Source organism: Oryza glaberrima, chromosome 7 (genome assembly GCF_000147395.1).
Source record: "Oryza glaberrima chromosome 7, OglaRS2, whole genome shotgun sequence".
In the NCBI taxonomy this organism is placed as follows: domain Eukaryota; kingdom Viridiplantae; phylum Streptophyta; class Magnoliopsida; order Poales; family Poaceae; genus Oryza; species Oryza glaberrima.
Window position 1 is genome coordinate 22,690,064 of NC_068332.1, and position 27,808 is coordinate 22,717,871.

General features: G+C 44.0%; 4 protein-coding genes and 1 pseudogene across 4 annotated transcripts; 3 read left to right on the plus strand and 2 right to left on the minus strand.

Annotated features, from left to right (window-relative positions):
• The first annotated feature begins 190 nt into the window (after positions 1-190).
• Positions 191-4,112, plus strand: LOC127778464 (uncharacterized). The gene is made up of 5 exons (XM_052305072.1): positions 191-309; positions 945-1,797; positions 1,880-2,080; positions 2,723-2,918; positions 3,614-4,112. The coding sequence occupies exons 2-5, from the start codon at positions 991-993 to the stop codon at positions 3,796-3,798; spliced, it is 1,389 nt and encodes a 462-aa protein (XP_052161032.1). The 5' UTR covers positions 191-309; positions 945-990; the 3' UTR covers positions 3,799-4,112.
• Positions 4,113-5,381: 1,269 nt separating this feature from the next.
• Positions 5,382-7,144, minus strand: LOC127778465 (ethylene-responsive transcription factor 1-like). The gene is made up of 2 exons (XM_052305073.1): positions 6,670-7,144; positions 5,382-6,348 (listed from the first exon to the last, which is right to left on the minus strand). The coding sequence occupies exons 1-2, from the start codon at positions 6,914-6,916 to the stop codon at positions 5,570-5,572; spliced, it is 1,026 nt and encodes a 341-aa protein (XP_052161033.1). The 5' UTR covers positions 6,917-7,144; the 3' UTR covers positions 5,382-5,569.
• A 4,415-nt stretch (positions 7,145-11,559) lies between these two features.
• Positions 11,560-12,188, plus strand: LOC127780087 (dirigent protein 20-like; annotated as a pseudogene).
• An 8,059-nt stretch (positions 12,189-20,247) lies between these two features.
• Positions 20,248-22,073, minus strand: LOC127778895 (formin-like protein 8). Its single transcript, XM_052305538.1, has 3 exons — positions 21,511-22,073; positions 20,508-20,926; positions 20,248-20,433 (listed from the first exon to the last, which is right to left on the minus strand). The coding sequence occupies exons 1-3, from the start codon at positions 22,043-22,045 to the stop codon at positions 20,248-20,250; spliced, it is 1,140 nt and encodes a 379-aa protein (XP_052161498.1). The 5' UTR covers positions 22,046-22,073.
• Positions 22,074-23,769: 1,696 nt separating this feature from the next.
• On the plus strand, positions 23,770-24,339 carry LOC127778423 (dirigent protein 2-like). The gene has a single exon (XM_052305022.1). It carries the CDS (start codon positions 23,770-23,772, stop codon positions 24,337-24,339), a length of 570 nt encoding a protein of 189 aa, XP_052160982.1.
• Positions 24,340-27,808: the final 3,469 nt, after the last annotated feature.

The following is a 27,808-nucleotide window of genomic DNA, read 5'->3' on the forward strand; positions in this document are numbered from 1 at the left end:
CCCAAGCTGGATGGGCCAAATACGTGGGCCCTTAGCGGGCGAGGAGACCCGGCCCGTCAACGCGACACGTGTCCCGGTCGGTCGGGTGTCGGGTCCTTGCGCCGCCCGCATCCCGTGAAACCCGCAATCACGCGAGCGCGGCCAACCCGAAACCCGATAACGCGAAGATGAGGAGAGGACGCGGTAGCCTTTCGCTTCTCCTCTCCTCTTCTCCGACGAAACCCCAATCCCCAACTCCGACGCTTCCTCCGCCCCGGCGATCGCCGCCACCCGAATCCCCCCGCGACCGCCTCCGATTGATTCGATCCGGTAAGCGCCAAGCTCGCTGATCCCCTTCCTCTCCTGGATTCGCCTTCGTTTTTGCTCGCCGATGTACGGATTAGGATGGGATTTGGGGGCGGCCAGCTAGCGAGCGGTGTGCTCTGCTCTGCTCCTGGCGAGCGATCGGATTGCGTTGAATTGGGGGTTGGATTCATCGCGTCTATTATTGATTAGTGTTGATTTGGTGTAGCCGTGTAGGGTTAATTTGTTGGTCTATCCCATGTTAGGGTTTCGTGATCTTTGTTTGTCTTAGTTGCTTGCACATGCACGCTAGGTGTAGCATGGTTCGGATTATCTCTATTGGGGAATTATTTCAAGCTTAGCTGTAAGAGCGCAGCTCACCTTTAGTTTCAGTTAAATATGCATTCAGATAGATTTATGGTGGCACTTGGAATGGCATGGATCCTAACCGTGACCTGTTCAGTTTGTTGCATTGGTTATTGTTGATGTTGAAAGTGTACAGGTAGAAAGCTCCTTTGTTTTTCTTTTTGTTTTTTTTTTTTGGGTAGAAGTACAAAGCTACTACTAAGAATCGTCATTCTCAAATACAAAGGCTTTGTTGTTTTTGGACTCAAATTGTAATGCCTGTTTGCTGACTGTAAGTTATGTGCAATCACTTGCAGGTGATCTTGTGTTGTTGCCACATGATTGTTGTCTCTAAATGATTCTATGGGGGCCCTGAATGAAGTGACATCGTACTCTTCCCTCTCCAAAATCGATAGCAACAACCAGGGAGGTCATCTATCTAGTCTAGTTCCAGCAAACATTTACCCAGCGCAGGATTATCTCTATGAACCGTCCCTGGAGCCAGATTTCCCATCGGAGTACGATTCTAGAGAAGATCCATTTGTTCCAACACGAGCTAGTTCAAATATCAATTTGAAGACTGTCCTAACTGGGCTGGCTGCTATTGTTTCGGGCACAAATAAGAACCAGGATAATACACTGCAGCAGCAAAGTTTCAGCACGGATGTCTCATTTCTAGGATTTGACAAGGATGGTGATGTTAATGTACATCCATCTGTATGCGTTCCTAGTGCGCCACCACTACTTGAAACAAATGCTTTACAATACAGTGCATACAGGGAGGTGCTACAGGCAGATCCTCCAGAATGGTTACCAGATAGCTCTACCAGTGTGTGCCTGCAATGCAGTTTGCCTTTCACAGCTCTGACTCGTGGAAGGCACCATTGCCGGTTCTGTGGAGGTATTTTCTGTAAAGATTGTTCCAAGGGAAGATGCTTGATGCCCATGAAGTTCAGGCAGCGTGATCCTCAGAGAGTGTGTGATGCTTGCTATGATAGGCTCGATCCACTTCAGGGAATATTGATCAATTACAATAGCAATGCCATGCAGCCAGCAAAACATGATGTTATGGATTGGACAAGCACAAGAAGCTGGTTGAACTTGCCTGTTGGTTTATCAATGGAGTATGAGATATACAAGGCAACAAATACACTAAATAGATATTGCCAGGTATGTATGATTTGGGTTGTTTTGCTCAAAGAGATTACCTTTGTCATCCTGAACTGAGAAAAGTCTGTTTTGAAATATGCAGGTTGCTAGATTAAACCCTGAGAAGTCCATCCCATCATCTATTCTAAAGGGAGCTAAGGGGCTTGCTGTGATAACAGTTGCCAAGGCGGGTGCAGTTCTTACATACAAAGTTGGCACTGGCCTTGTAGTTGCCCGAAGATCAGATGGATCATGGTCTGCCCCATCAGCAATTGCATCTGTTGGCCTGGGATGGGGAGTTCAGGTTTTTGTCCAATAAAATCTTCTCTTTCTCAAATCTCAATGGTTCAATGCACATGCATCATCTGTTGCTTATGAACTTACTAGATATAAATTCTTGTGGCCTTCACCAAGAACAAGAACCTTTATGTTAATAGTTTAAGATAGGCTGAGCACACCGGATTTGCATTTATGATTTGCCATATGGATGGTAGTGCATAAGCAAGTTAATTAACATAGTCAGTGCTGATGTACTCCCTCCATCCACAAAAGTTAGACATATTTCACATTTGAGTTTTTCCAAATAAGTTGTTCCTATTTGTAGTCTTTATGCACCCAAGACTTAAATGAAGAGATAAATTAAATGTTTGATTAGAACCGAGTCATCTAAATACTCATTGGTTGCATGCTTGCATTCACTCCTTGGTCTTGGTGATAAAAGTAATAGGTGTAACTTTTGTGGATGGGGGGAGTATTTTTTTTGTCTAATGTGTTACTGCTATGCTTTGCTTTGCTCGAGTATATTTAAGTATGCTGCATGTGCAAATCAATGTTTACATTCAACAGAAAGAAGCAAATGATATGGAAACAGTGAGAATTCTAATGAGATGTACTTTATTTTTAGGAATTTTATCTTCCTCTGATGGTGGCTTTTTTCTTTTTCCAGTTTGGTGGCGAACTGACAGATTTTATAATTGTACTTCATGATCGTAAGGCTGTCAAGGCATTCAGCAGTCGCATGCATCTTTCTCTTGGGGCAGGATTAAGTGCAGCAGCAGGACCAATTGGCAGGGCCTTTGAAGCAGATGTTAGGGCCAGTGAAAAAGGTTCTGGGCTCTGCTACACTTACAGCTGTAGCAAAGGTAATAATAAGAAAACTACCTCTTCACATTATTACTACCCTTTTCAGAGCATGTTTATACATTAGAAATAGCAGATTCAGAAGCTAGGGTGAATATTATCGACATATTCTAGGATTTTTATCAACTAGAAAGTCATGTACTTCTACACATGGTTATATCTTTTGCTTGTCAAAGAACTAGTTAGTGTCCCCACCTTGATACAGAAAACAAAATGTGCAATGTTAATCAAGTTGGCATCAGATAATATTCTTCTTTTTTTTGCTTTCATGGTACTTTACATCCTTGAGAAAGTAAATGCAACATCGAACTGGTGATAGGTTGACGAATAAAAATTTGTGACATGCAAATATCTCAGAACAGACCTTAATAACCACATTGATTTTTTTTTTCCTTTTTGAGCAAGGCAGGAACTCTGCCATATCAATTACATTAAAATTGCTAAGAGTTTTTTTTTAAACAAAAGGCTGTTTGCGCTGCTTTACTTTGAAAGTGACTCCAGCTCCGATTGATAAAGTGCATATAGACCAACCACAAAGATGAAAAGCAGAGGTCCAGACGGCTAGCACACACCCTCTTTGAGAACCTAAACTTTGCTAAGATTATTGAGGCTACTGTGATTTCCTTCAAAAGATTAGATAATTGCGGTGTACCACATGGATGATTGATTGATTTTGTTATTTTGAAACTTGAAACAGGTGCCTTTGTTGGGGTCTCATTGGAAGGAAATGTCGTGACAACCAGATCAGAGACCAATCTACGCTTCTATGGCGATGCTTACTTGACCACAACTGATATCCTGTTTGGGAAGGTGGAGAAACCCAGAGCCGCCCAGCCCCTGTACTCAGCTCTAGATGATCTATTCTCTAAAATGGTTTACTAGTTCTTCTACGTGTTCATGCCAAAAAAAAAGGAAAAAAAGAAAAGGAAAAGCTCTCCATTACTCATTGATGTACACAATATGTATATAAAAAAAAGGTAGGAAAATGTACAGCTTTTAAGTCCTGTTCGGATGGGTCGATTTGGGTTAAAATCCCTTGCACGACTTATAGGTTCAAATGTGAAAAAGGTCCCAAAGTATTTTATAATTCAAGTACCCAAATCTGAACAGACCAATTGGATTGTGTTCCACTGATAATCTCTCGGTACACATGTAAATATTATCATGATATTTCAGGCCCTGTTGTTACTTTATTCTGGACTTGGGCTTTCGTTTGCATATTCTCCAAGCTCTTAAACGGTTTGTGTAAAAAAAATTTCTATATAAAAGTTTCATCAATTTCAGCTGTGTCACACTGGGGAGTTAATATTATATAGTACACGTTGAATAATTGAAAGCTCGTTCATGCATTGCAATTTTTTTTCTGGCTTGTTTGTTTTGAGCTCGTGTCGAGCCGGTCAAATTATACCATGCGGGGTCGCTCTGCCTCGGCGCCGACGAGGTCTCGCCGCGGCCGCCCACGTGAGGTCGGTCAACGTCCAGCATGGAAAGCGATCTCTCTCTCTCGATGGAGGAACAGGTGAGGTGAGTGAGACCGTCGTACGGTCGTGCTCGTGCTCGCTCGATCAAAAAAAACAACCGCGGCGACACCTTCCTTCCCCCAACGTCTCCTTCCTAGCAAAGGAGAAATGTGATATAAACAATTACTACTCAATTAATTAGTTTATTATTACTCGTACCTTTACGTCTCCTCGTGCGCTTATGCAACCACTCTCTCCGTATAAAAAAAACCTTAACCATGGCTACTAGTACAACGGGTCTGGACATCAACTTTTTTATATTATTACTATTCAGTTTTGTTGTACTAGAAGAGGTCACATCTTCTCATTGTTTCATTTATTCGTGAAATAAGTCAAACGACATATTTACAAATGAAAAGTAATTTGTGAGTAGCGATCAAAAGCTAAAGCCGAAAAATAAACTTTGACATAAAACCTTAAAATCAGTTCTAAATTTAATATGGAAAAGTCAAATTTTAGTTGATAAGTGTAAGTATAATAGAAAAGACGAGGTCCAGTTGTTTTTTATGAAGGGAGTAGGTCCTCTCCTTTTTCTCCCCCATCAATTACAGGTTAACGTGTCAGCCTTTGCTTCTGAAGCCGTCTCTTCTGAAGAAAGCTGACTCGGCTAGAGTTATCTTCTTTGTTCCCTGTACTACATTACAAGAACCTTCTTCGAGGATTGGAACATTGTCATGCTCATTCAGATAAGTTTATTTGAATTCAACCACAATTTTCTTGGTAAAAGTTATCTGAGCACTGATCAAGTACATACATGGCAAAAGTTCGGGGAGAAAAAATGTGCCTAATTAGGAGGGAAAGAAGCAGCAACTCAATGGCAAACTATCTTTTTCCTCTCACAAATTTTGGCACTTATCAACTTTAGGAACAGAAGAGTAGAGTACCCAACATGACAACAAAAAACGCAATCTTTCCCTCGTCCAATCAGTCATCACAACAAAAGCCTGAACAAATCCCTGATGAAGAAGGGCAAATTAAGAACCTAACATCATAATAAAGAATTCGTATTTACAAAAACAAAACTGCACTCAAATTGATCATATGATGCAGAGATCATCATCAGAGATTTTACAAGTTACAACATCGATTCTTCCTCCCAAATAATTCACTCCCTCCTAAATAGAATCAAATGCTCAATAAGCTCTGAACTCCATTGGCATGTCGTCGAAGCTCCAGAGTCCACCAATGTTGACGGCCTCGCCGCCGAAGAGCGCGTCGATGTTCTCGTACGAGTTGCCCTGATCGAGCTGGTAACCCAGCTGCATGTAGCTCGGATCGTCGTAGAACGCGAATTCATCAGCGACAGCCGCTTCTACCTTGTGAATCTGGTGATCGAATGCGTTGTCCTTGCATCTTGATCCGTCAAGATCGTTCAGCTCGAACGCGTCGAGCCACGCGGCGGCGGCGGCGGCCATGGGCGGAGAAGGATCCGTCTCCGAGAGCAGCTCGAGCTTGACGCCGTCGTCGATGGCGATGGCGGCGGCGGTGGCGTCGGTGCTGCTCCCAGCCGAGCTGACGCGGTTGTTGTTGGACTTGGACACGGCGTCGCTGGCGTTCAGGCTCGCCGGCGACGACGACGACGACCTGGCCTTCTGCTGCTGCGGCGAATGCTTCGCCGAAGAACGCCGTGGCCGCTTCGGGGCGGCGGCGGCGGCGTCGGGGAAGTTGACCTTGGCTTTCTTGCCGCGGATGCGGCGTGCCTCGACGTCGTACGCCATGGCGGCCTCCTCGGCGGTGCCGAACGTGCCGAGCCAGACGCGGACGCCCTTGCGGGGGTCCCTGATCTCCGCCGCCCATTTCCCCCATGGCCGCTGCCGGATCCCTCGGTATCGCGTCTTCCTCTTCCTGCTGCCGCCGAGGCCGAGCTCCGTGGTGCTGAATCCGGCGAGCTTGAGACCGTTCATGTCGGATTCTGCGTGAGGTAGAAGACGACGAAGAAAAAAAAAAGAGATCAGGTTTTGAAAAAGACACATGCTGAATGCCTGAACCTGACAGAGTGACAACCCTGTGATATTCAGAGATTTCATGTGCTGATCAAGCCAGCGAGAACATCTAAATTATCTAGAAATTTCAGGTGCTTATGATTTTCATTTTGTAAAAACTTTACTTCTTTTAAATCTTAATACAAACATGCGCAAGTCTTTTTGTGAGTTTCCGAAAAAAGATCAAGAAGTAAATGAAAAGGTGAAAAAAAATTGATAGGAAAAATGAAGATTTGTACAGTAATACCAACCTTGGTCGTCGTGCCCGAAACCCACATCATCATCATCGCCATAGTCATCCTCAAACTCCTCAAAATCAGCCTCAAAGTCATCATCATCATCATCGCAATCAACATCGAAATCCCAAGAACTCCCCTTCCTCTTCTTCAAGCCGTCGCCACCATCTCTACCCTTGCCGGCGTCTCCCCACAGGTCACCGGCGTTCACCGTCCGCCGCACCGGCAAGTGAAGGTCGCCGAGAATGGATCCTCCACACATGGCAGATGAGCCAAAGCTTTCACACCCAACAATGGAGGTTGGACAGCACAAAGAAGAAGTGTGGTTAAGTCGTTGGTCGTCTCTGTTTAATGGCTTGTAGTCTGAAGGAGGCTTGAGGCTTTGTGCTCTCTCATATATTTGTACTACTGAAGATTGGATTGTTCTTGGAGAGCTAATAAACTATTAACACACATTAGATATGAGACAGCATTAGCATAATGGTTGGTATAATAGTGCTAGTTGAGCTGGCAAGTGGTCTAGTTGGGACTGTGTGGCAGGATGCTGAATTTTTCTGCATTGGAATGAAGAGTGTGGGTGCATGAACCCGAATCAAATCCCTCAACAACTCGGCCGGAGATATTTTCGCAAACAAGTTGGCAACTTGAGAAAAAAATGGTCCCTTGGCAGAAGTACAAATGTACTACAAGGGTATCAATCTGATTTAATCTAGAATTACATGACCAGTGACAATAAAATTCTGGACTTCTTTTTCTTTCTTCCTCTGCAGACAGAGCAACAGGGTCATGTTTGGTACTATAATTGTTGGCTTAATTTTAGTCCATGAAAACTATAAAGGACAAAAATAAGCATATCTGACATTATTCAAGTAATAATTAGTACTCCCTCCGTTTTATATTATAAGACTTTCTAGCATTACACATATTCATATATATATATATGTTAATGAATCTAGACATATATATGTATTTAGATTCATTAACATCTAGAAAGTCTTATAATATTAAACAGAGGAAGTAGTCTAGTACTCCAAATAAGAAATAGCTCGTACAATGATCTCTGCATTAAGTAACAGGTAGAAGGCACAGATCTGAGTTCAACTCTTTCATTTTACTTTTATTAAGAAAACTTATGTACCATATTTGAAGAAGAAAGCGAGTAGTCGATCAGAATAGGAAGGCTTATTTATATAAGAGTATCATTATGTCAAGCACATCAATAAAAGTCTAAGGTTAGGATGGAAGAAATCAAATTGAATATTGTCATAGCTGCTTGTTGACTATGTCGATGTAAACAGTTCTTTGAATAAATGGTACGTAGTACGTATAACACAGACTATACTTCTTCTTTGTTTTAGCATTTCTTGGTCTAGTCGTTGGTCAATAGAATGGCTAAACTGGCTATAAACTTTTGTTTATATTTCCTGTGTCAAATATTATTAACAAGTACAGGAATACACTGCTTTTATGCCTTTGAATGCTGTCCAACCCTTCGTTGCAAATTGACAATATTAAATTGTACTCTCTCCGGGCTGATAATACTTGTCGTTTTGGACAAGGGTGCGGTCTCCAAAATACAACTTTGACCATTATTTTTTATTATAATATGTATAAAAGTGTTAATAAATATATGATTTTATTTAAGTACTTTTTAAGACTAATCTATACATGTAATCACCATATATGAATGACAAATATTTTAAAAATGATTCATAATTAAAGATTCTAAAGTTTGACCTCATCTTTGTCTAAAACGACAAGTATTATCAGCCCGGAGGGAGTATCCGATTATGCCCACCCACGTTTCTTTTTCTACAGTATGTCATGTTCTATAATGTCTACTAAGAAATGTAGATTGGCAATTGATCACCACGGACGCAGCAAACTGCATTCTTTTTTGCCAAGGTGACAGAGATTGCTGCTCAATTAGATCTAGTCACGTTTGCACTTATGTCAGAAAATTGCTTAAAATAGCACAAATGGCTGAAATGATTCAGTCGTCATGGTGAAGCAAGAAGAGAAGTGATGATCAAGAGGGAGCAAAAGATTCAGTTGGGCTCTCTCAAAAAAAGATCCATTTGGGGATAGACATCGATACCTTTCTGCTGCCATGCATCATGAATATTCAGACTTTAATCCCGATCTGACGAGTCGATTGTCACAACCACTGAATCTAACCACAACTACTACTCCCATCTATCCCAAAATAAATCAACAAATCAACGTTGTACTAAAATATGACATTACATTCTAGTACGATGTTAATTTATTTTAGAACGGAAAGAGTAGACTATCTTTGGTCGTCCCCAAGACCCCAACTTCAGCTTCACAAATCACAAAGCTGAAAATAATTGCAGTATGTGTCAAACACAACATGCATGACATCAACATCACATCACGGTGTGCTTTGTTGCGATGCAATAACAAGAGAGCACACATGTGTGTCAAGGAGAAAATCACCATGCAAAGAGCAACTTCAAGTTGAAATCGAGCAGGGGAACATGGAACAAGAAAAGATCATGACTTTATATATTATAGGAAATAGAACCATGCTTGATATGCTTTCCTGAAGATTCAGGATCATGAACCTTTTGCAGACGACGGAAGACACATGAACAGTGAACACTGCAGGATCCCTCCCTGGCCTTGTCTATCAGGAATTCAGGATGCGATAATATGGACTAGTTCGAGGGTTAATACAGAAAACGTACATCCGGTTGCATTTCCCCTTAAATCTCAGCCGCACAAATTCGATCGAGCGGTTAAAGAGAGCACAAAATAGGATGGCTACGCTACCATTGGTTGGTAGCGATCGAATCTGAGGACGTACATCATACTATAAGGGCCTTTCCGCAAAACTGCTTGGTGACATTGTTTCTAGCTATCTGGGCCATCCAAGCCTGATCATTTTAGCCCAACAGGCCAAACCCTTCACCCTTGTTCCTACTCCGGCCCAACAAATATTCGGCCCGCACGCAGTACGTGGCAACCCCGTTCCGGCCCAAATAACATATTGGGCCGGCACGTATGTGGCAAGGAATAAGTTTAATTAAATCCCTCCGCCGAGTCTAAAAATATTTTAGGTGTGACTTATGTTTTTTATTTTTAAAAAAATTCAAATAAAACGGATAATTAAAGTTGGACAAGAAAACTCATATTTGCGCTTATTTTGGGACGGAGGGAGTAGTACGTGCAAACTTCAACACGAGTTCCAATGTCCTCGAAATCTCTGACTTTTGGCATTTGATCCCTTAGTTCAAGCTAACTGCTGATCTGAATTTTGTTTCTTGTAGAGCACAGTTTTGCCACTTTCCACCCAATCATTTTACGGAATGCATTCTGAATAAGAAACTAGCAGGGAAAAAAAATACAAATATACTTATTTTTTTATAATGTACGTTAATTTATATAAATCTATAAAAAAAAGATTTCCAAAAATATACCAGATCCAAAACGTGGGACTGACGGTCCCGCGGAACGGTCGTGCGGGACCGTCGCAGTCCCACAACTCCAAAACGCGGAGACGGTACCGCGGTCCCAAAACTCGTAACCGTGACGTCATTGATTTTCACACTGTGAAACACTGTTCCTGACACTGTGTGTGACTGTTCCAACACTGTACTGCACTGTTCACCCGACGATTCCGCGCCTCCGTTATGCGGAACGACGCACAAACAGTATCAGACAGTCCGGGAACAGTACTACACAGTACCGGGTAGTGGGGAACAGTGTCGAAGCCGCTAGCATCGCGGTTGCACGTTTTGGGACCGCGGGACCGGTCCCGCATTTTGGAGCCACAAGACCGCGACGGTCCCACACAACTGTTCCGCGGGACCGTCACAGGACGGGTATATTTTTGTAAAACTTTTCATAGATGTATATAAATGTAAATTATTGAAAAAATAAGTATATTTGTAAAAAAAAAAATCAAACTAGCAGCACCCAGCATACGAGGAAGAGGTTGACAACTATATTCCTTCAAATAATAACAGAAGGGCTAAAAGACATGCTCAAGGTTTTCCAAATTGAATTATTATATTTGGTATTGAATGAACAAACTCTGCATTGGCAAGTTTACATTATCTCGGAGAACACAACACACTATTTCTTCATGATTCCTGGAGAGAGAAATGTGATGGATCACGACGCCACGCCATGGAGAAATTTGGTAAAGTGTCATTCATCCTTCAATATCACTTTCATATAAAATGCTACAGCCCCTCCTGATCTGTTAGGGGAATTGGGACCAGATTCGGGAAAAAAAGATTTTTTTTTTTTTAATGCTCAATGGCTGCCATTTGAGGCTATGAGCACTTAGAAATTAGAATGCGAGTAAATGAGTGATATTTTTAGCTAGAAAAGTACGACAGCGACAAGCCAACAACAACAACTAGTAGAAGGAAAACAGTTGTATATTTGCAATAATACCTTTAACTACTTTCTTTTCATTACTAATGATCATCATATCTTTCTCTACTACTAACTTATATTTTTATCTTATCTACGTACGACTTTGGTGATGTGATGGTATGGAGAGGTTATCAGGGTCTGTTTAGTTCGCGAAAAAAAAATTTAGATATCACATCGAATGTTTGATCGGATATCAGAAGGGTTTTTGGACACGAATGAAAAAACTAATTTTATAATTCGTTTGGAAACCGCGAGACAAATCTTTTGAGCCTAATTAAGCCATCATTAGCATATGTGGATTACTGTAACAATTATGGTTAATCATAGTCTAATTAGGCTCAAAACATTCGTGTCGTGATTTGTATGCAAACTGTATAATTAGTTTTGTTTTTTATATATATTTAATACTTCATGCATATGTTCAAAGATTCGATGTGATATTTTTTTAAAAAAATGGGGAATTAAACCAGGCCTTAACGTTCCTAATATAATGCACTCTCAGCTTCTCACATCCTGAGCTCATTGTGACACCCAGGAACACATCATCATCATCATCATGTCTCCGATGCCGTCGCTGCTACTCGTGTTCCTGGTCGCCTCGTCGGCGGCCGGTGTTGCGGCCGGCGGCGGCGGCGGGGAGCTGAAGCACATCCACCTGTACATGCACGAGACGTTCTCGGGGCCGAACGCCACCGAGGGCGGCGTCGTGGCGTCGCCGTTCAACACGACGTTCGGGCAGGTGGCCGTGTTCGACAACGAGCTCCGCGCCGGCGAGGACAGGGATTCATCGTCGGCACGGGGCGGAGCTCGCCGGGGTACCTGACGTCGGCCACCGTCGCGTTCACCGCCGGCGAGCTCAACGGGAGCACGCTGTCGCTGGAGGGCCCCTTCTTCGGCTTCGCCGGCACGGCGGAGCGCAGCATCGTGGGCGGCACCGGCAAGCTGAGGCTGGCGCGAGGGTACTACCTCCTCAAGCTCATCGGCAAGACCTCGCCGGAGACGGCCGTCTCCGAGATCGACTTCTTCGTCCTCATGTACAGCTCCACCCACTAGCTATGTATAAGCAAGAAGCGTGTAAACACTAGTGTAACACTGTACCAGCGAGGCACCGTTCTTTTCTGATACAGATTCTATCCTGATTTATGTTAGCACATTTTTTAAATAGTTAAATAGTGTATAGAAAAGTTGCTCTAAAATATCAATCATCTTTTTAAGTTTATAGTAATTACTAAAATCAGTTATTCAAGTTCTAATGTGTTTTCTCATTTGACGTGTCCTTACTCACCATCATTATGTTCTGTGGGGTGTTGACAAATGGGAGGTGACTAGACATCGGTCGCCCCATCGAAAACTTCAAAAATCGGGCTATTGATGTCAGCGTTCGATTTACGTATAAAATTATTTTAAACTAATTTTTCTCTTAAATTACTTATCCAAATCATTATCCGATTACATCATTAAATTCGTTGCAATTAAATCTTTAAAACAAGACCACACATGGATATATTCCGACGAATTTTTTTTAGCTTATTACTGTATTATTTTTAAATTGTTGCACGATGTTCCACCAGGTATATCAGAATTGTTTCACTAAGTAGATCAAAAATGTTTCACTCGTTTAAATCGGGTGTTGTTTCACCTTATATAAAAACAATGTTTCAGTAAATAGCGAAAGAATGTTTCAGTTCACTGCAACATTAGATCTATACATAGTGAAACATTGTGAGTACACTAGGTGAAACATTTTTCGGTGGAACAAAAAATAAACCAAATTCTCTTAATAGGGGTTTCCAAAATATGTAGGTTTTTTTGTTGCAATGGAATGTTTCGTTCATTATAACATTATATCTTATACATAATGAAACATTGTGAATACACTAGGTGAAATATTTTTTGTGGAAAAAAATAAACCAAATTCTCTTAATAGAGAGTTTTCAAAATATGTGGTTTTTTTTGCAAAAGAGTATTTTAATTTACTGCAATATTATATCTATAAATAGTGAAACATTGTAAATACACTAGATGAAACATCTTTTATGAAAAAGGGGAGAGAGAAGTGAATGGGCCCAACAGTAGGGGGAGGGGCGCGCGGAGGAGCGCCCGATCCGGCTCCCCCGCGCCGGGCGCCCGACATCAATCATTCTCGGGTACATTATCGAAAATAGATTACGTAGTACAAGATTAGTTTTTTAGCTGAATGGTTTGCTCTGGACGAAACCTTGGTGGAGTGATGCGTTGACACGTCTCGGCCCACCAAGGAGGAATTGAGCTGATGCCCCGAGGCCCAAATATTTGGACCGGAACATACCAGGCTATCCCGTTCCGGCCCAAATATATTGGGCTGGAACGTACATGGCAATCCCGTTCAGATGCAAATGGGCTTTGTGTTCGTCGCGATACAAAGCGAGATGCACACCAAATGAGACAGAGAGAGATAGCGAAGCTTTGCCGGTGCTTCTCCTGCTGCTCGCCGTTGCTGTCCTGGCCAACCTCGTGGTCGTCGTCCGCCGCGACCAGGGCTGGTGCTGGGGTTTTGAGGCCCAGGGCAAAAACTTATATGGAGGCCTCTATATATATACATAAACTAATATTTGATTCCCAAAAAATCTGAATTAGAAATTCCAAAGTAAAAATTGGGCCCAACAATCACCCTCTTCTCCAAGAGAGGCCCAAAAATTAATTCCCTATTATTTGTTAGTTTGCCACATAAGCAAGGTGGGCCTAGTTCGGTACCGATCGATCGTCTCCCTCCCCGCACCTGCGCTGAGTCTTCTCCCTCTCCGTACCAGCGCCGTGAGTCTTCTCCCTCACCATACCAGCGCCGCCATCTGAGTCATCACCAGCCAACCACTGACTGCTGCGGTTTCTACAAAAACAGAATACTGAGGATATGTCGTAGCTATTCGTGTAATCAAGGAGGTAATCCCTAGCAAATCTTATTGATCTCTTGTGCCCCTAGTCAATCTCTATGGGTTTATTTTGATATGTGAAGATCTACTGTATGGAAAATATTAAGTTTGATCTGATAATTAATTTTGTAGATTGATTATTGTTCTATTCCTACCATCGGTTCCCCTACATCGCACTTCATCCCTATGGTAATAAACACTCCAACCCCGTGCAAAAAAAAAAGGAGATGAGTCGTCGAAGCACCCTCCTCCAAATGCTATTGGATGAGGAGTCTTTATCGGATGGCGAAGAAGAATTTATTTTTTCGGCAGTTGATATAGTGCACGGTGAGTTCGATGACGATGAAGTTCCAAAGCGTGGTGGATCTGTCTTAGGTCATGCAGTAATTAATCGGGAAAGATTGGCGGGTCATCGAAGATTGTATAATGATTATTTTTCCGAAGAACCTACGTACCTCGATGTTTAGTTTAGACGCAGGTTTGTAGCAGTGCTTTTTGTTTTGTCAATCTTTGTTTGCAAAATTGATACAGATGAGAATTATTATTGTTAATTACTGTGCAGGTTTAGAATGAGGCGACCTCTCTTTTTACGCATAATGAATGCTATTGAAGCACATGATGAATATTTTGTGCAAAAGAGAAATGCGGCTGGTATCCTAGAACTGTCATGTTTGCAAAAGGTAACAGCAGTGTCACGTATGTTATGTTATGGAATAGCAGCAGATGCAGTTGATGAGTATGTTCGTATTGGAGATAGTACCGTTATTAGGAGTTTTAAAAGGTTTGTGGTGGCTGTTTATGAAGTTTTTGGAGAGGAGTATATGAGAACACCAAACGAAAATGACATAGCTAGATTACTTGCTCAGGGGAAGAAAGAGGGTTCCCAGGAATGTTGGGTTTTTTAGATTGTATGCATTTGCAGTAGAAGAACTGCCCGACTGCATGGCAAGTCCAATATAAAGGGAAAGAGGGAGTACCTACTATAGTTTTGGAAGCCGTTGCCTCACGTGACCGATGGATTTGGCATGCGTTCTTCGGTACAACTGGATCTCATAATGATATTAATGTCCTTCAAAGGTCGCCGTTGTTTGCAAAGCTAGCTGAAGGGCAGGCTCCTAAAGTTAATTTCAGTATCAATGGGCATGACTACACTATGGGGTACTATCTTGCAGATGGTATTTATCCTTCATGGGCAACACTTGTGAAGAGCATTAAGCTGCCACAAGGAAATAAGAGAAAATATTTTACCAAAGCACAAGAAGCCAATAGGAAGGACGTTGAATGTAACGCTTCGCTTTTCGTGTGGCGTTAAAAAGCTAATTTACAAAATATCCTAATTGCGAAAATTTCGTTCCTTGAGTGTTGAGTCCAAGTTGTGCCATAGATCTCAATTTAAAATCCCTCCCTTGTCTCAATACCCTGATATCAAAGATCGCCTCTTCAAAATTTCCGTTCCAAAATAATCTCGAAGTTCGAATCCTTCTATTCGGATTTCACTCCAAAAACCATAACCATAAATATCGCCTAATTCCGGAATCCAAAACCAGACTCTAACCCTAAAGCCTCTCCGATCAAATTCCCTCCTTGAGCTAGCTCTAACATCCAAGCTTCCCCCTCTCCTCGTCTCCATCGCTCTATCTATCTATCTATCTATCTATCTATCTATCTATCTATCTATCTATCGCATTCTACCACCACATCCTTTGATTCACCCCCGAACATTGATTTCTCCTTTTGTTTCCCTCTCAAATAATCCTTGAGCTGCCAAATACAAACATATCCCTAAAATATCAATTCTCACTTTGAACTTCAACCACCCATCGACATCGAAAATCATGCCTCATCGAAATTCCTTCCCATTTCCGAAGGTATCGAATTCACTCTTTGAATCCCCTCCTTGGTTTCTCCATATTCTGTTGAGTTCAAATATCCAATTTGAATTCAAATCCAGCGTCAAATGCTCCACATATTCCTTAAAAGAAATTTTCTGGGTAAAAGTCTATTTTACCTCCGTCGATCTTTTGGGCTGATTCCTCCTTCCCCGGCCCAACTCTCCTCTCTCGGCACGTTCCCCCCCCCCCCCCCCCCCCCACCACGTGCGCCGCACGCGCTCTGAGCGAGAGAGAGCGCCCTCTCTCTCTCTCTCTTTCTCCCTCGGTCGTCGCTTGCCCCGACGACCACCGTGTCCACGAACCGTCCCCGTCCTTTTTGCAGTCGTCGTCGGCGTCATCCTCTCGGGCCCGGCGCCCCATGCCGCGTGCATCCAAAACCATGAGGCGCGGCTCGTTCTCATCCCTTTCCTCCCAAAACGGAAGGAGCAAAGCTCCCTTTCCTCCTCCTCCTTTCGCTTTTTCCCCTCCTGGGTAGCAAGCTCCCTGCCTCCACTCCTTGGCTTCTTGCTCAAGAGGCAGAGCCGCTGATGCCGCTGCAGCGCCTCGCCGCCCCCACCTTGACCGCGCCTGCTCGCCCGCGCCAACCCTCCCGCACCCCGCGTTCAATTCGCACCGCCCGATCTACCGCCTCCGCCGCCCAACGCATCCACACCGTCGCCGTTTTCGCGTTGCCCATGAAAGCGCCGATGCCGCTCGCGGTCGCCAGCCGAGCGCCAGCTCGCATGCGCCTCCTCAGCCCTCGCCTATAAATACCACCCCCTGAGCCCCAATCCATCCCCTTGGTCTCATGCTCCTAGGAACAGAGCACCGCCGCCTCCTTCGTCGCTGAAAGTCGCCGCCGCTACCAAGAACGTCGCTTCGCCGCCACCGGACCGCCCCATCCTCGCGCTCCCCTCTTCTTCCCCGGCCGCGCCGTCTTGGCGCCGTGCCGCTCCCGTCGCGGTGACCATCTCGCCACGGGTGGACAACTCCATCAGCCCACCTCGGCGTCAAACCAGCCAAGGACATCCTTGCCGCCGGCATCCCCTTTCTCGCTTCCGAGCCCTTATCACCAACGTCGTCTCGCCTCCTCCCTGCTCTTCTCGCCACGGTCGCATCGTTCTTTTCCCCTCCCACGTCGTGCCGCTGTTCTCGCCGCCGCGGGCAAACCACGCGCCGCCATCGACCATCCTCTCCTCGCTGTCGGCCTCCCTTCCCCTTCTCGTCACCGTTGCTCTATTTCACCACCGCCGCCGGTCGGTCCCGCGCCGAATCCTCTCACCGCCACCCACCTTGAGCTCTAATGAACCACCCAAAACCATCGCTCTGCCTGCTGGCCTCCTCTTTTGCCCCAGCGCCGTGCCGTCCTTTCCACCGCCGCCGTGCGCACGGTCACGCACCGCCGTCGGCCTCCCTCCTCTCCTTGATTCTCGGCGCCACCACCATCCCCGTGCCTCCTTAGACCTCCCCGAAGTGCCGCCGCAGTCGCTAGCTTCGCCCTCTGCGCCCACGTCGTGCCGCTCCCGCCGCCGCCACCGGACGCCGTCGCTGGCCCTCCTCCGACCCCGGCGCCCTAATCCGCACCGGTGGAAGGGATCCAATCCTCCTCCTCTTGCCTCCGGCACCGTCCCCTCCCTCTGGCTCGCTGCCGCTCGCCGGCGCCGTTGCACCGCCGTAAGCCGTCCGATCCGGGCAAGCTCTGCCTCCCTCTTCTTCTCTCTTGCGCTTACATGGCAGCCACGTGGCGTTTGACCCAGTCCACAGCGCCCAGTCAGCCACCCCTCTCTCCTCTGGCTCGTGGGCTTGGCCCATTGGCCAGCCTTCCTCCTCGGCCTAACAAAACAAAGGAAGTTCACTTTTACTCCCTCCTCCAAGTCCAGTGCCCACACACCCAAGAGCTAAAAGTCCACAATTGCTCCCTCCAATTGCTCCTCTCTCTCTCTCTCTCTCTCTCACCTTCTTGTTGGCCCCACTCGTCAATGAGTCAAAGTTATTCTTGAGAATATCTTTTCCAATATTCCACAAGTATTTCCTTTCTTTTTCCAAAATTCCATAAAGTCCTTTATCCTATTCCAGGATTCCAATAATTCATTCCCTCGGTCCCGCATGTCAGTGACTATCAATAATATTCTTGAGAATATTATTTCTATAAATTCCATAAACCATTTCTCGTATTCCAGAAAATTCCGACAAATCATCTCCTTGTCCAGAAAATTCATTTAAACTTCCAAAATTCATATCTCTTGATCCGTAACTCCGATTTACCCCGTTCCACTTCCAATAATTCCATTAATTTGTGATCTATCTAATGGCACTATTAATTAGCCTAAATAGGATATTTTATTTGGTCTTTGTTTAGGTTTTTGATTGTTTGCGCCTAGTTGCGGTTACTGGATATTTTTTTCTTCAAGCGGAATTCTCGAAGATTTGTGAAGCTTCGTGAAGACCCTGAGCAAGGCAAGCCACCTTTGAACATATTGAGCCTATATTTGAACTTAATTATATTGCTTGGAAAATATTATGCATTGATAGGATTACACTTAATCTGTTTGCCCCGTCTGCAAGGCAGATCGGTGGGCCTACCTAACTTGTTGCATCTAATCCTTCCATTGTTAATTGTTATATCATGTTCCCTTGTAACCACCTAGTTGCGCCTCGGTATTCGTGCACTTTGCACGAGTATCGACGGTCGCCTTCAAACATAAAATCTGAGAAACATCTTGGGTAAAACTTGGTTTACAAAAGCTTTGGAAAACCCGACGCCTGGGTCGGTGCCTTGTGAAAGAAAATGAGTTTTAAAAATATAACTCGCGACACAAGGCCATTCTTGGGCGGAATACTTGTGCGGTCGCATCTAAGGACCGATTCCTTTGGAATTACATCCGAGCATACAATAGTGCGACCACATGGGTGTAATGGGACGCCCCTGGCTGAGTAAATAGCTAATCAGGGGAGCCTTGATGCCAAGAGACATGTGGATTCAACGGGGTGGTGTCGGGGAGAACCCCCGGGCTTCCTGGCACAGTTGGTCTGGGACCTAACCTGTTGTTGGTCTGGGACCCCTCTCGTTGGCATATGGCAATCCTGTGTCAGCTTTCGAAATGCCTTGTCATGAAAGCCTCAAGGTCTCCAGACATGGCCGCTCTGCATGGGCTAGGTGATCCGGGTTAGCAATGTCGTGTGGGTAAAGTGTACCCCCTCTACAGAGGTTATTAAACTGTTCGAACAGCCGTGCCCACGGTCATGGGCGGATGTGAGGTGATTCCTTAGCGTAGTTTTTGTTTTACCCTGTTTTATGAAAAGGTGTTAAGGTTTGGGAAACCTAATGCTTGGGAAGAAATTAGCTGTCTGGGGGACAGCGGGACCGGGAGTCCCTGGAAGTGATTGGTCGTTTGGGGACCACTATTATCGGGAAGTTTGGAAAATTGGTTTGGTTTGGGAAAACCAGATTTGAAGCCAACTCTGGGAGTTGTGCAAATCTTGATAAATAAATTTGTTACTTCTCACCCCGATCGAGCTGAGACTTGTCCCGCTCTGGTTGTGGAAAGCACACACTTAGATTGTCAAAATGCTTGCAAATAAAACTGATTGAAAAATAACAGCCTTCTCTTGAAGCTTGCATTAACCACCTAAGTTCCTCTGGCTTGCTGAGTACGTAAGTACTCACCCTTGCTATATATATATATATATATATATATAGTTTTGCCAACTCTGAAGGTGAAGCTGAAGTGAAGCAAAGATTAGGGTTTCGTCCTAGTTCCCAGCCATCGCCTGTGGAGTTGGGAGTTAGTCCGTTGTTTCCGCTGCTGCTGCCGTTGTTGGTGTTGCCTCGTCCGTGTCATCGGTTGTAATCTCGGGCTGTCCTGAGCTGCAACCTAAGTTAAGGTAAATAAGTTCTCTATTTATTATAAGGATTTGCAATGATTCATATTTGTTACCGTGGGTATCAGCGCTATGTCCTGGGACTGGTACTGAGATCGCGGTTTCGTAGGACGCGGTTCACGCCGTTTTCCTACGACACGCTCCTGTCAGGTGCCGTTGTACGGCGGTGCCAGATTGGGGTGTGACATTGAACAAGCGTTTGGAGTGCTTTAAGCTCGCTTTGCTATTGTCCGTGGACCAGCTCGTTTTTAGAAAGCAATTACTCTGAATCAGATAATGAGAGCTTGTATAATCATGAATAACATGATTGTGGAGGATGAGCACAATGGTGATTTTGATTTAGTTTATGATGAGATGGGAGAACAGGTGGGTGGTTCCCATGAACATACGCCCAACTTTAATGATTTTATTAGTCAGTACGAAAATATTCAAGACAAGGAAGTTCACGACCAACTAAGAGAATACCTCATCGAACATTTGTGAAATCATCATGCAGATCGATATTAAGTTTAGATTTTATATTATTGAATAATGTCAGAGATTGTAATAATTAGATATTCACCGTGTGTTTTGTAATTAGTACCATACATTGAGGCCATGAATTTTCTGCATATTTCTTTTGTTTTCAAATATTCACAGGCATATTTCAGAATCATTACGCACTTCTTTTCCTCTTTCTTCTTGTACATCATGGCTGCTTGCACATGCTGCAAAAAAACGAACATAAGTCAGAAATATAAAAGACAAGATTGGAAAATATGCTGCATAAACCACGTATTACCATGTCCTCAGGATTGACACCACTCTGATTTCGATTCTGAATTTGACATAAGTAACCAGTGTACTTATTGACTTGCTCTTGTATAGTGGACCAACGATGTACAAGTGATCTTTGAGACCGATCTGAATCAAATTCCTTGTTGTCATGAAAATATTCGTAAATACGGCCCCAATATGTACCACGAGATTGATCTGTCCCTTGAACCGCATCAAAAGAAACATTGATCCATGCCGGCACCAAAAGGTTGTCCTCCTCCAAACTGAAATTTTTGGACCTTTTTTGGTTCGGTCTCAAAGCAGCATTTTCATTCCCAATTGGATCTTGTTCATCAGCGTATTGGCTTCCCATCTCACTAGACTCAAAATGATTGCTCTCATCATTGATCAAGTTTGTGTAATATCGCTCTTGCTCCATACCATCTGTCCATAGACAAAAATTACATTCTGTTATCTGAAAGTTCACATGTATTGGTTGGTGACAACTTTTTGTACACATAGTATATATCAAAAGCTAAGCATTAGCATCTGGTAATGGATTCCAATTTGCAATTAATTAAACAAGTTTGAAAGTCGTATGGAGAGAGCATACAAATGTGCTAATTTGGATACTGAAAATGACAAGGTTCAGAGAAATGATCCTATATCAATACTGACAGTGACAAGGTTCAGATAACTGTTCCTATATGGATCAAACAAGAACAGATTGTTCAGAGAATTTGTTCACTGCAAATACCCAATGGCCCAAACTGCAAAAAATTTCAGTCCTGACCCTGCTGATCCCTGAGCATCACCAACAGCTTAAATTTCAGAGCATCATATATGAAATTCAGTACATACTGAATTTCCATTGTATCAAACTCAGAGCATAAATTTGACAGCATATCAAACTCAGTGCATATTATCAAACTGAAATTCGAGTTATGATGGATAATAAACTTGGCTTCAGATGTGAAGGAATTCACAGCATATAAACTTGACACTGAACGAATCAAGATCAGACTTACCAAAATTGCTCATGTGGAGGAATTCTTCGTGTGAGAGGGGATCCAATGGCTCGCTAGATGTCTGCTCCTCCATGGCCTCGGATACCTGAAAACTGGAGTAGGGAGGTGGATGGTGTGGATGGCCGCTGGGCAGCGGTGGGGGGCGCGAATGGCTGACGGGCGGCGGTGGGGGGCGCGGATGGCTGACAGACGGCGGTGGGGGGCGTGGATGGCCGCCGGACCAAAACTCGTCGTATCGTGGAGGCACCCCAAAACGAGGCGGTGGTGGTGCTTGTGGCGGCAGGACACCTCCTCCACCAACCGCTCGAACTCCGGCCGTCGTCGCCACACCACGCATCGCATCGTGGTACCAATCCATTGCTGCAGAGGAAGAGGCCGCCGCAGCCGCGGCCGCCGCCGCCGAGGAAGATGCCGCCGCCGCCGAGGAAGTGGCCGCCATTGCCGACAAAGTGACCGCTGCTGCCGAAGAAGAGGCCGCCGCCGCCGCCGCCCTGGAGGAACGAGGCCGCGAGGAGGAGGAGGAGCGCGGGAACATTTTCACCAGCGCGCGCGAGAGAGAAAAACCAGACGATTGGGAATGAAATATCGCTTCTTGGAAGTGGGGATCGATATATACGGAGAAGGGAACGAGATATTTTGGGAGAAGTCATAGGGAATCTGTTGGATTGAATTTTTAACCAAAAATCGTAAAATTTCAGGATAGGGAATGAAAAAGGGAAACTATTGGTGATGCTCTTAGGACAGGCATGTTTAGTTCACACTGATGTGGGTACGGGTAATTAAGAATAAGCATGTAAGTGGCGTGGGCTGCGGCGTGTCCGCCCCGCGACCGCTCTGCCGGCAAAAAGCTAGTGGCGCCAAGTAGCCCGCATATAGACCCACAAAAATCTGGCGGTTTTGTTACAGGACCCGCAAACATTTTCTACCGTATATACCATCAAAAACAGCGCCAAACTCGTTCCCCTCGTCTCCTCGCTCCTCCTGTTCTCAGCTAATGCGGAAATAATATGTGGGCTGTGGTGGCACCGCCGGGAGTAGTGGGCTTGCCGCATCAACCTGTTTAAACCTAAGTAGGTTGGCCTAAGTGGGTAAGAGGTAAGTGGTGCGGGCCTGCCCAGCGTCCTAGCGGCGTGACGCATGCCACTTACAGGCTTAGATAAGGAACCATTGGGTGTACATCTATTATCATCTCCAGTCACGCACGTCCAGCTAGACTGCTAGATTGGTTACCATCTGTTAGCAGCGAACACAGAAAAATATTCGGGTATACTGCCTATTACATATCACAAACACATGCTAGTAGTATAGTACTGTAATATTTTGATTTTTCAGAAGTGTCGTTAGCTAAAAACAACTTAAAAACAGAAACCTATCCGGTGCCCCATTGCACTGGGGCAGAACTTCATACATCAGCCGGTCAGCTCTACCGGTGGGTCGGCGGTTTTTTATGCATTACTGAACTGCTGCTAGGTACGAGGTAGTAATGTATTAGTGTGTTGTTTACAAACAATTGTATCCTTTCTACGTAGAAGTACAAAACTACATGTACTCCCTCTATTCTAAAATATACTTTCTTTGTCCCAAAAAAAACCCAACCTAAAAAGTGATTGTTCAGATTCATTATACTATGAAGGATCACAAATTAGATTTCTTTTGGGACGGAGGGAGTAAGCAGGGGTGAATCCACATTCAAGGTATATGATACACAGGACACAGGGTAAAGTTTAAAATTTCATCAGTGATAGCTCGTATTAGCATGTAAATAGAGTATTATATATGATTAATAGGTACGGGACACCTGGTAATTTTCATTCTAATTCGCCCCTGGGAGTAAGGCACCGTCTAACACAAAGATTAAAAAAAGAATTTAATTACTTTTTTTTTGTTAGATCACCTTGATCCATACAAATAATGCGGTCGGAAGATTTGATGATATAGGATTTAAAACAAACCGATTTTAATGAGAAAGATGTGTTAGTTAATGTATACATGCACGTTTTATATTATGAGATATAGCGAAAGAAAATAGTTGTATCTTATATATTTTGTGATGAAGTATGAAACTATCTGAAATCGGCAGTATGTAACTGGTAACATGCATGTACACATCCAGGCTTGCATGTGCTAATCATAAACTAATCGAAGTCAACCAAGTGAACAATATATATTGACCTCGACTCCTCCAGGCTAGAGCATCCTTGTCCACCTGCAGGCTGCAGCTAGCGCGCGCTCGCGTCGACATCTCGCCGCGATCACACCATGGCCTCCTCCTCCACCTCCTCGCCGCTGCCGGCGCTGCTGCTGCTCGTCCTCCTGGCCGCCTCGTCGGCGGCGGGCGAAGACGTCGCCGCCGCCGGCGGCCGCGACAAGCTCACCCGCATCCGCGTGTACATGCACGAGAGGTTCGCCGGCGCGAACGCGACGGCGCTGGCCGTGGTCCCGTCGCCGCTGGGCGCGAACGAGGCGTTCGGCCGCGTCGCCGTGCTCGACGACGAGCTCCGCGACGGCCCGGACCGGGCGAGCTCCGCGCTGATCGGCCGTTTCCAGGGCGTCGTCGCCGGGACATCGCTGCCGGGGACGGCGCCGCCGGCGTCGTTCCAGTCGGCGATCAGCCTCGTGTTCACCGCCGGCGAGCACGCCGGGAGCACGCTGTCCATGGTGGGCCCCGTGCTGGGGTTCGCCGGCGCCATCGAGCGCCCCCTGGTGGGCGGCACCGGCGCGTTCAGGATGGCGCGCGGGTACTGCGTCATGACGGCGGCGGCGGCGGCGTCGACGGCGGTGTCCGTCGTCTTCGAGACCGACCTCTTCGTGCTCTTGCATAAACCGTGATGCGGCAGTTCATCGTCTGGTTGATTGGATGTTTGCATTTGCGAAATGCAGCAATATTTTTTTAAGTGGTTTTTCAGATGTCAAAATCTCTCATTTGTGATCAGTTTGACTGCTTTGACCATTGTGATCATCAACATCTTCTGTATGTAAAACACGACTCTGTCCGTTGCTAGCCTTTCGCAGAAAACCGGGTCAAATATACTACATTTGTTTTAAAATACAATAATTTTTAATTACGAATGGATACACACAATTATCCAGATTCGTAGCTAAGAGTTACTAATATTATATAATGAGACGGAGGAAGTATTTGATCTGTTCTTTAAAAAAAATGAAAATAACATCTTTTGCAACCGAATCCAAAGTCGAGTAAGAGCAAGTTTAATAGTATAGCCAACTACCGGCTCCAAATCATCTATAGTCAATTTTATAGTCAATTCATACAATAGTTATCTATAGACATATACTACATAATTAATACTTGATCCCATATGTCATACACGCATGTATCTTGTAGTTCGTGTTGCAACTGACTACAAATATATAGCCCACTGCTCTTTTCTCTTATTTTTTTATGTACTCAAAATGTGTTTATAGTTAACTTATATTGTGCTATTGTACCGGCTCTAAAGTAAACGTTCTGTTATTGTTGGATAGGGTCATGGTGAGTTGAGTTCCGTTCAGAAATCACAAGTGATAGTGTGATTGTCAGCCAGGCACAATAAAAAGCAGTTTTTGTTGTGTCGGCTGTCATCTCTCACTGGAAAACTCTCCGTACTACAGGCCCATTAAACAGGCCTGCAAAGAAACCTAGCCCAAAATACAACGAAGCGGCCTATATACTCCCAGTTGGGCCAGCACGGACTACGGAACATGTCGCAGCAGAGAGAGATCCAGAATTACGGGGCCATCTGATCAAAATGCAGGGAAATTTTCCATGTGTTGAACTTTCCATGAAGTAAAATTCTGAGGAATCTATACTTATTACCGTAAAAGACACCAACATCACTACTTTTATACTTTTGCAAATTAGTCCATGATATATTTTGATATTATATAATAGTTTACTCATTCTGTTTCATATTATAGTCGTATTATAAGTCGTTTTTACTTAGTTTGTAAAAAAATTGCAACATCCAGAGCATTAAATTAGTTTCAATAAAACCAATATTTAATATGTTTTAATAATTTATTTGTTTTATATTTAAAATATTGCTATATTTTCTTATAAACTTGATCAAGTTTAACTAGAAAAAAAGTCAAACAACTTACAACATAAAATGGTGCTAGTAATATTTATTTTAATCAAATGAATATCACATATGAAAATAAACAAATAAGTAATACTAGCATATTTTATTAAAATATATATTATTCATGACATATATATTTTCTTTTACATATAGTAAAGTATAGGGATTTTGCTAGCTCTATAAAATTTATGTATTAATTGTTCCAAAGAAGAGAGAGTCCCTAGCCGTTTTACGTAGAATTCTAGTATATTTCAAATCGAGCCTAGAGCCTCCCTTATAACTAACTGTGCGCCTAAGCTAGAAAAACCTTTCAATTATATTCTTTTGAGGGTCTCTGAAGTCTGAACTTAGCTCTAATTTATCAACAACTTGTTGGACCAACAATTAAACTCCTCTTGATTCCGTTGGGCGAGACGATACCCCAGCTCAGTTCGGCAGGTCAAAACTCAAAAGTCGCACACGAACGCCGAGCAAAAATTATAAAAATTTTAAAAAAATAATCCAAAAGCAAGCCGAGAAACACGGCGACGCCGCCGTCCAGCCAGAGCCCGGGTTGTGCGTGCAAGGCTGACCAGCCACTCTGAAACCTCTCCTCTCCTCTCCTCTCCTCGGGGAAGGAGAAAGCCAAAAGATGATCCGGTCTCAGTGTCTCATCTCTCATATGACATGTTTCACCTCTTCTTCTTCTTCTTCTTCACCACCACATCATCCTCTCGCGTCCTTTCAAACCATAGATTTCTCATTTCTGAGTATATAGATGCTACTACTACGTAGTACTCCCTCCGTCTCAAAATATAGCAACCGACCCATTTTAAAACTACGAATCTGGACATGAGACATATCCACAACCTCATCGTTTGGCATATTTTCTGAATATGCCAAATGGCATATTTGCAAACGAAAATCAATTTGTGAATAAAACTTTTATATATGTGTTCTTGGCGATCTAAAAGCAATGGCTGAAAAATAAACGTCGATGAAAAAACCCCAAAATCAACTTCAAATTTAACGTTAAAAATTCAAATTTTGGCTGATAAGCATATGAATATGCCAAACGATGAGGCCCCCAAATTCGTTCCATTCTAGTTTGCTACAATTTGAGACCGACGGAGGACTACATACTAGCTCGATGATCAGTCGATGAGAATGCATGGCAGCAGCGATCCATCCACTCTAACTGCTGAGCCCGGTCCGCTTTCTGTCCCCTCGTTTGCATGAGCAGCTATAGCTTCTCTTGCATTCGCTTGCTGCTGCTGCTGCGAAAAAACGGGGCATATATTAGTAAAGCGCTTTTGTAGATGGGTGTAGATGCCATAATTGTGGTTTCTGTTCGTCACAAAACTCTTGCTCGTACGGCTGCTGTTATGCTGTATCATACTCCTCCTCCTAGAAGTACTCTCTTGCATTAGTAATTATGCTCTTGTGTACATGACAAAAGCGCACTCCTCTGTTACTGCGGCTACTATGTTCTCAAAAGAAATGGATGAACACATGTATACAAAAAGCGTCCCGTTCTTGGGGTATCTTCTAACTTCGTGTGATAATTGCGCTCAGTACGCAGCCTTAAGCATGCTGATGAATGCGCTGCTTCTCTATACATATACACCCCCATCTCAAAAATAAAAACGAATTTAGGATTGGGTGTGACATATTCTAGTATAACGAATCTGATAGATATAGATATGTCTAAATTCATAGTATTAGGATGTGTCACATCCAGTATTAGATTGGTTTTTTTATGAAACGGTTGGAGTATATATCTAAGAAGTTGTTTAATTTGGAGTACTAATTAGACGCAATTAGTTCATGGCATGCATGCATGCTAGCTGACCTCGATGGATCATATCACTCATGTCTCAAAAGGCAGCGTATGTTTTTAGACTAATTAATCAGGCCGTTGATTTGTAGTAGTAGCAAAGCTGGTGATAGTATAATAAGATACTAGCAAGATGTACGAAATGATGCAAGTGTGATGAGTGAGGCAAGTTGGGGGCGGCGGCTGATTTCAGCCAAGAACAGAACAGTGGCTGATTAAGGCTGCAGTTTGAGAGTCTTGGCTTTAACAGTATCCAAGGCCCTGGGTCTCACTTGCCTCTCTCTCTCTCTCTCTCTCTCTTGCTTGTGTTGCTTTGGCTTTTGAAAGTACCAAGGAGGAGGATGAAGAGAAGCTGGCCTCCGTCTTTGTCTCACGTGTGACGCCAATTATATATTTGTCC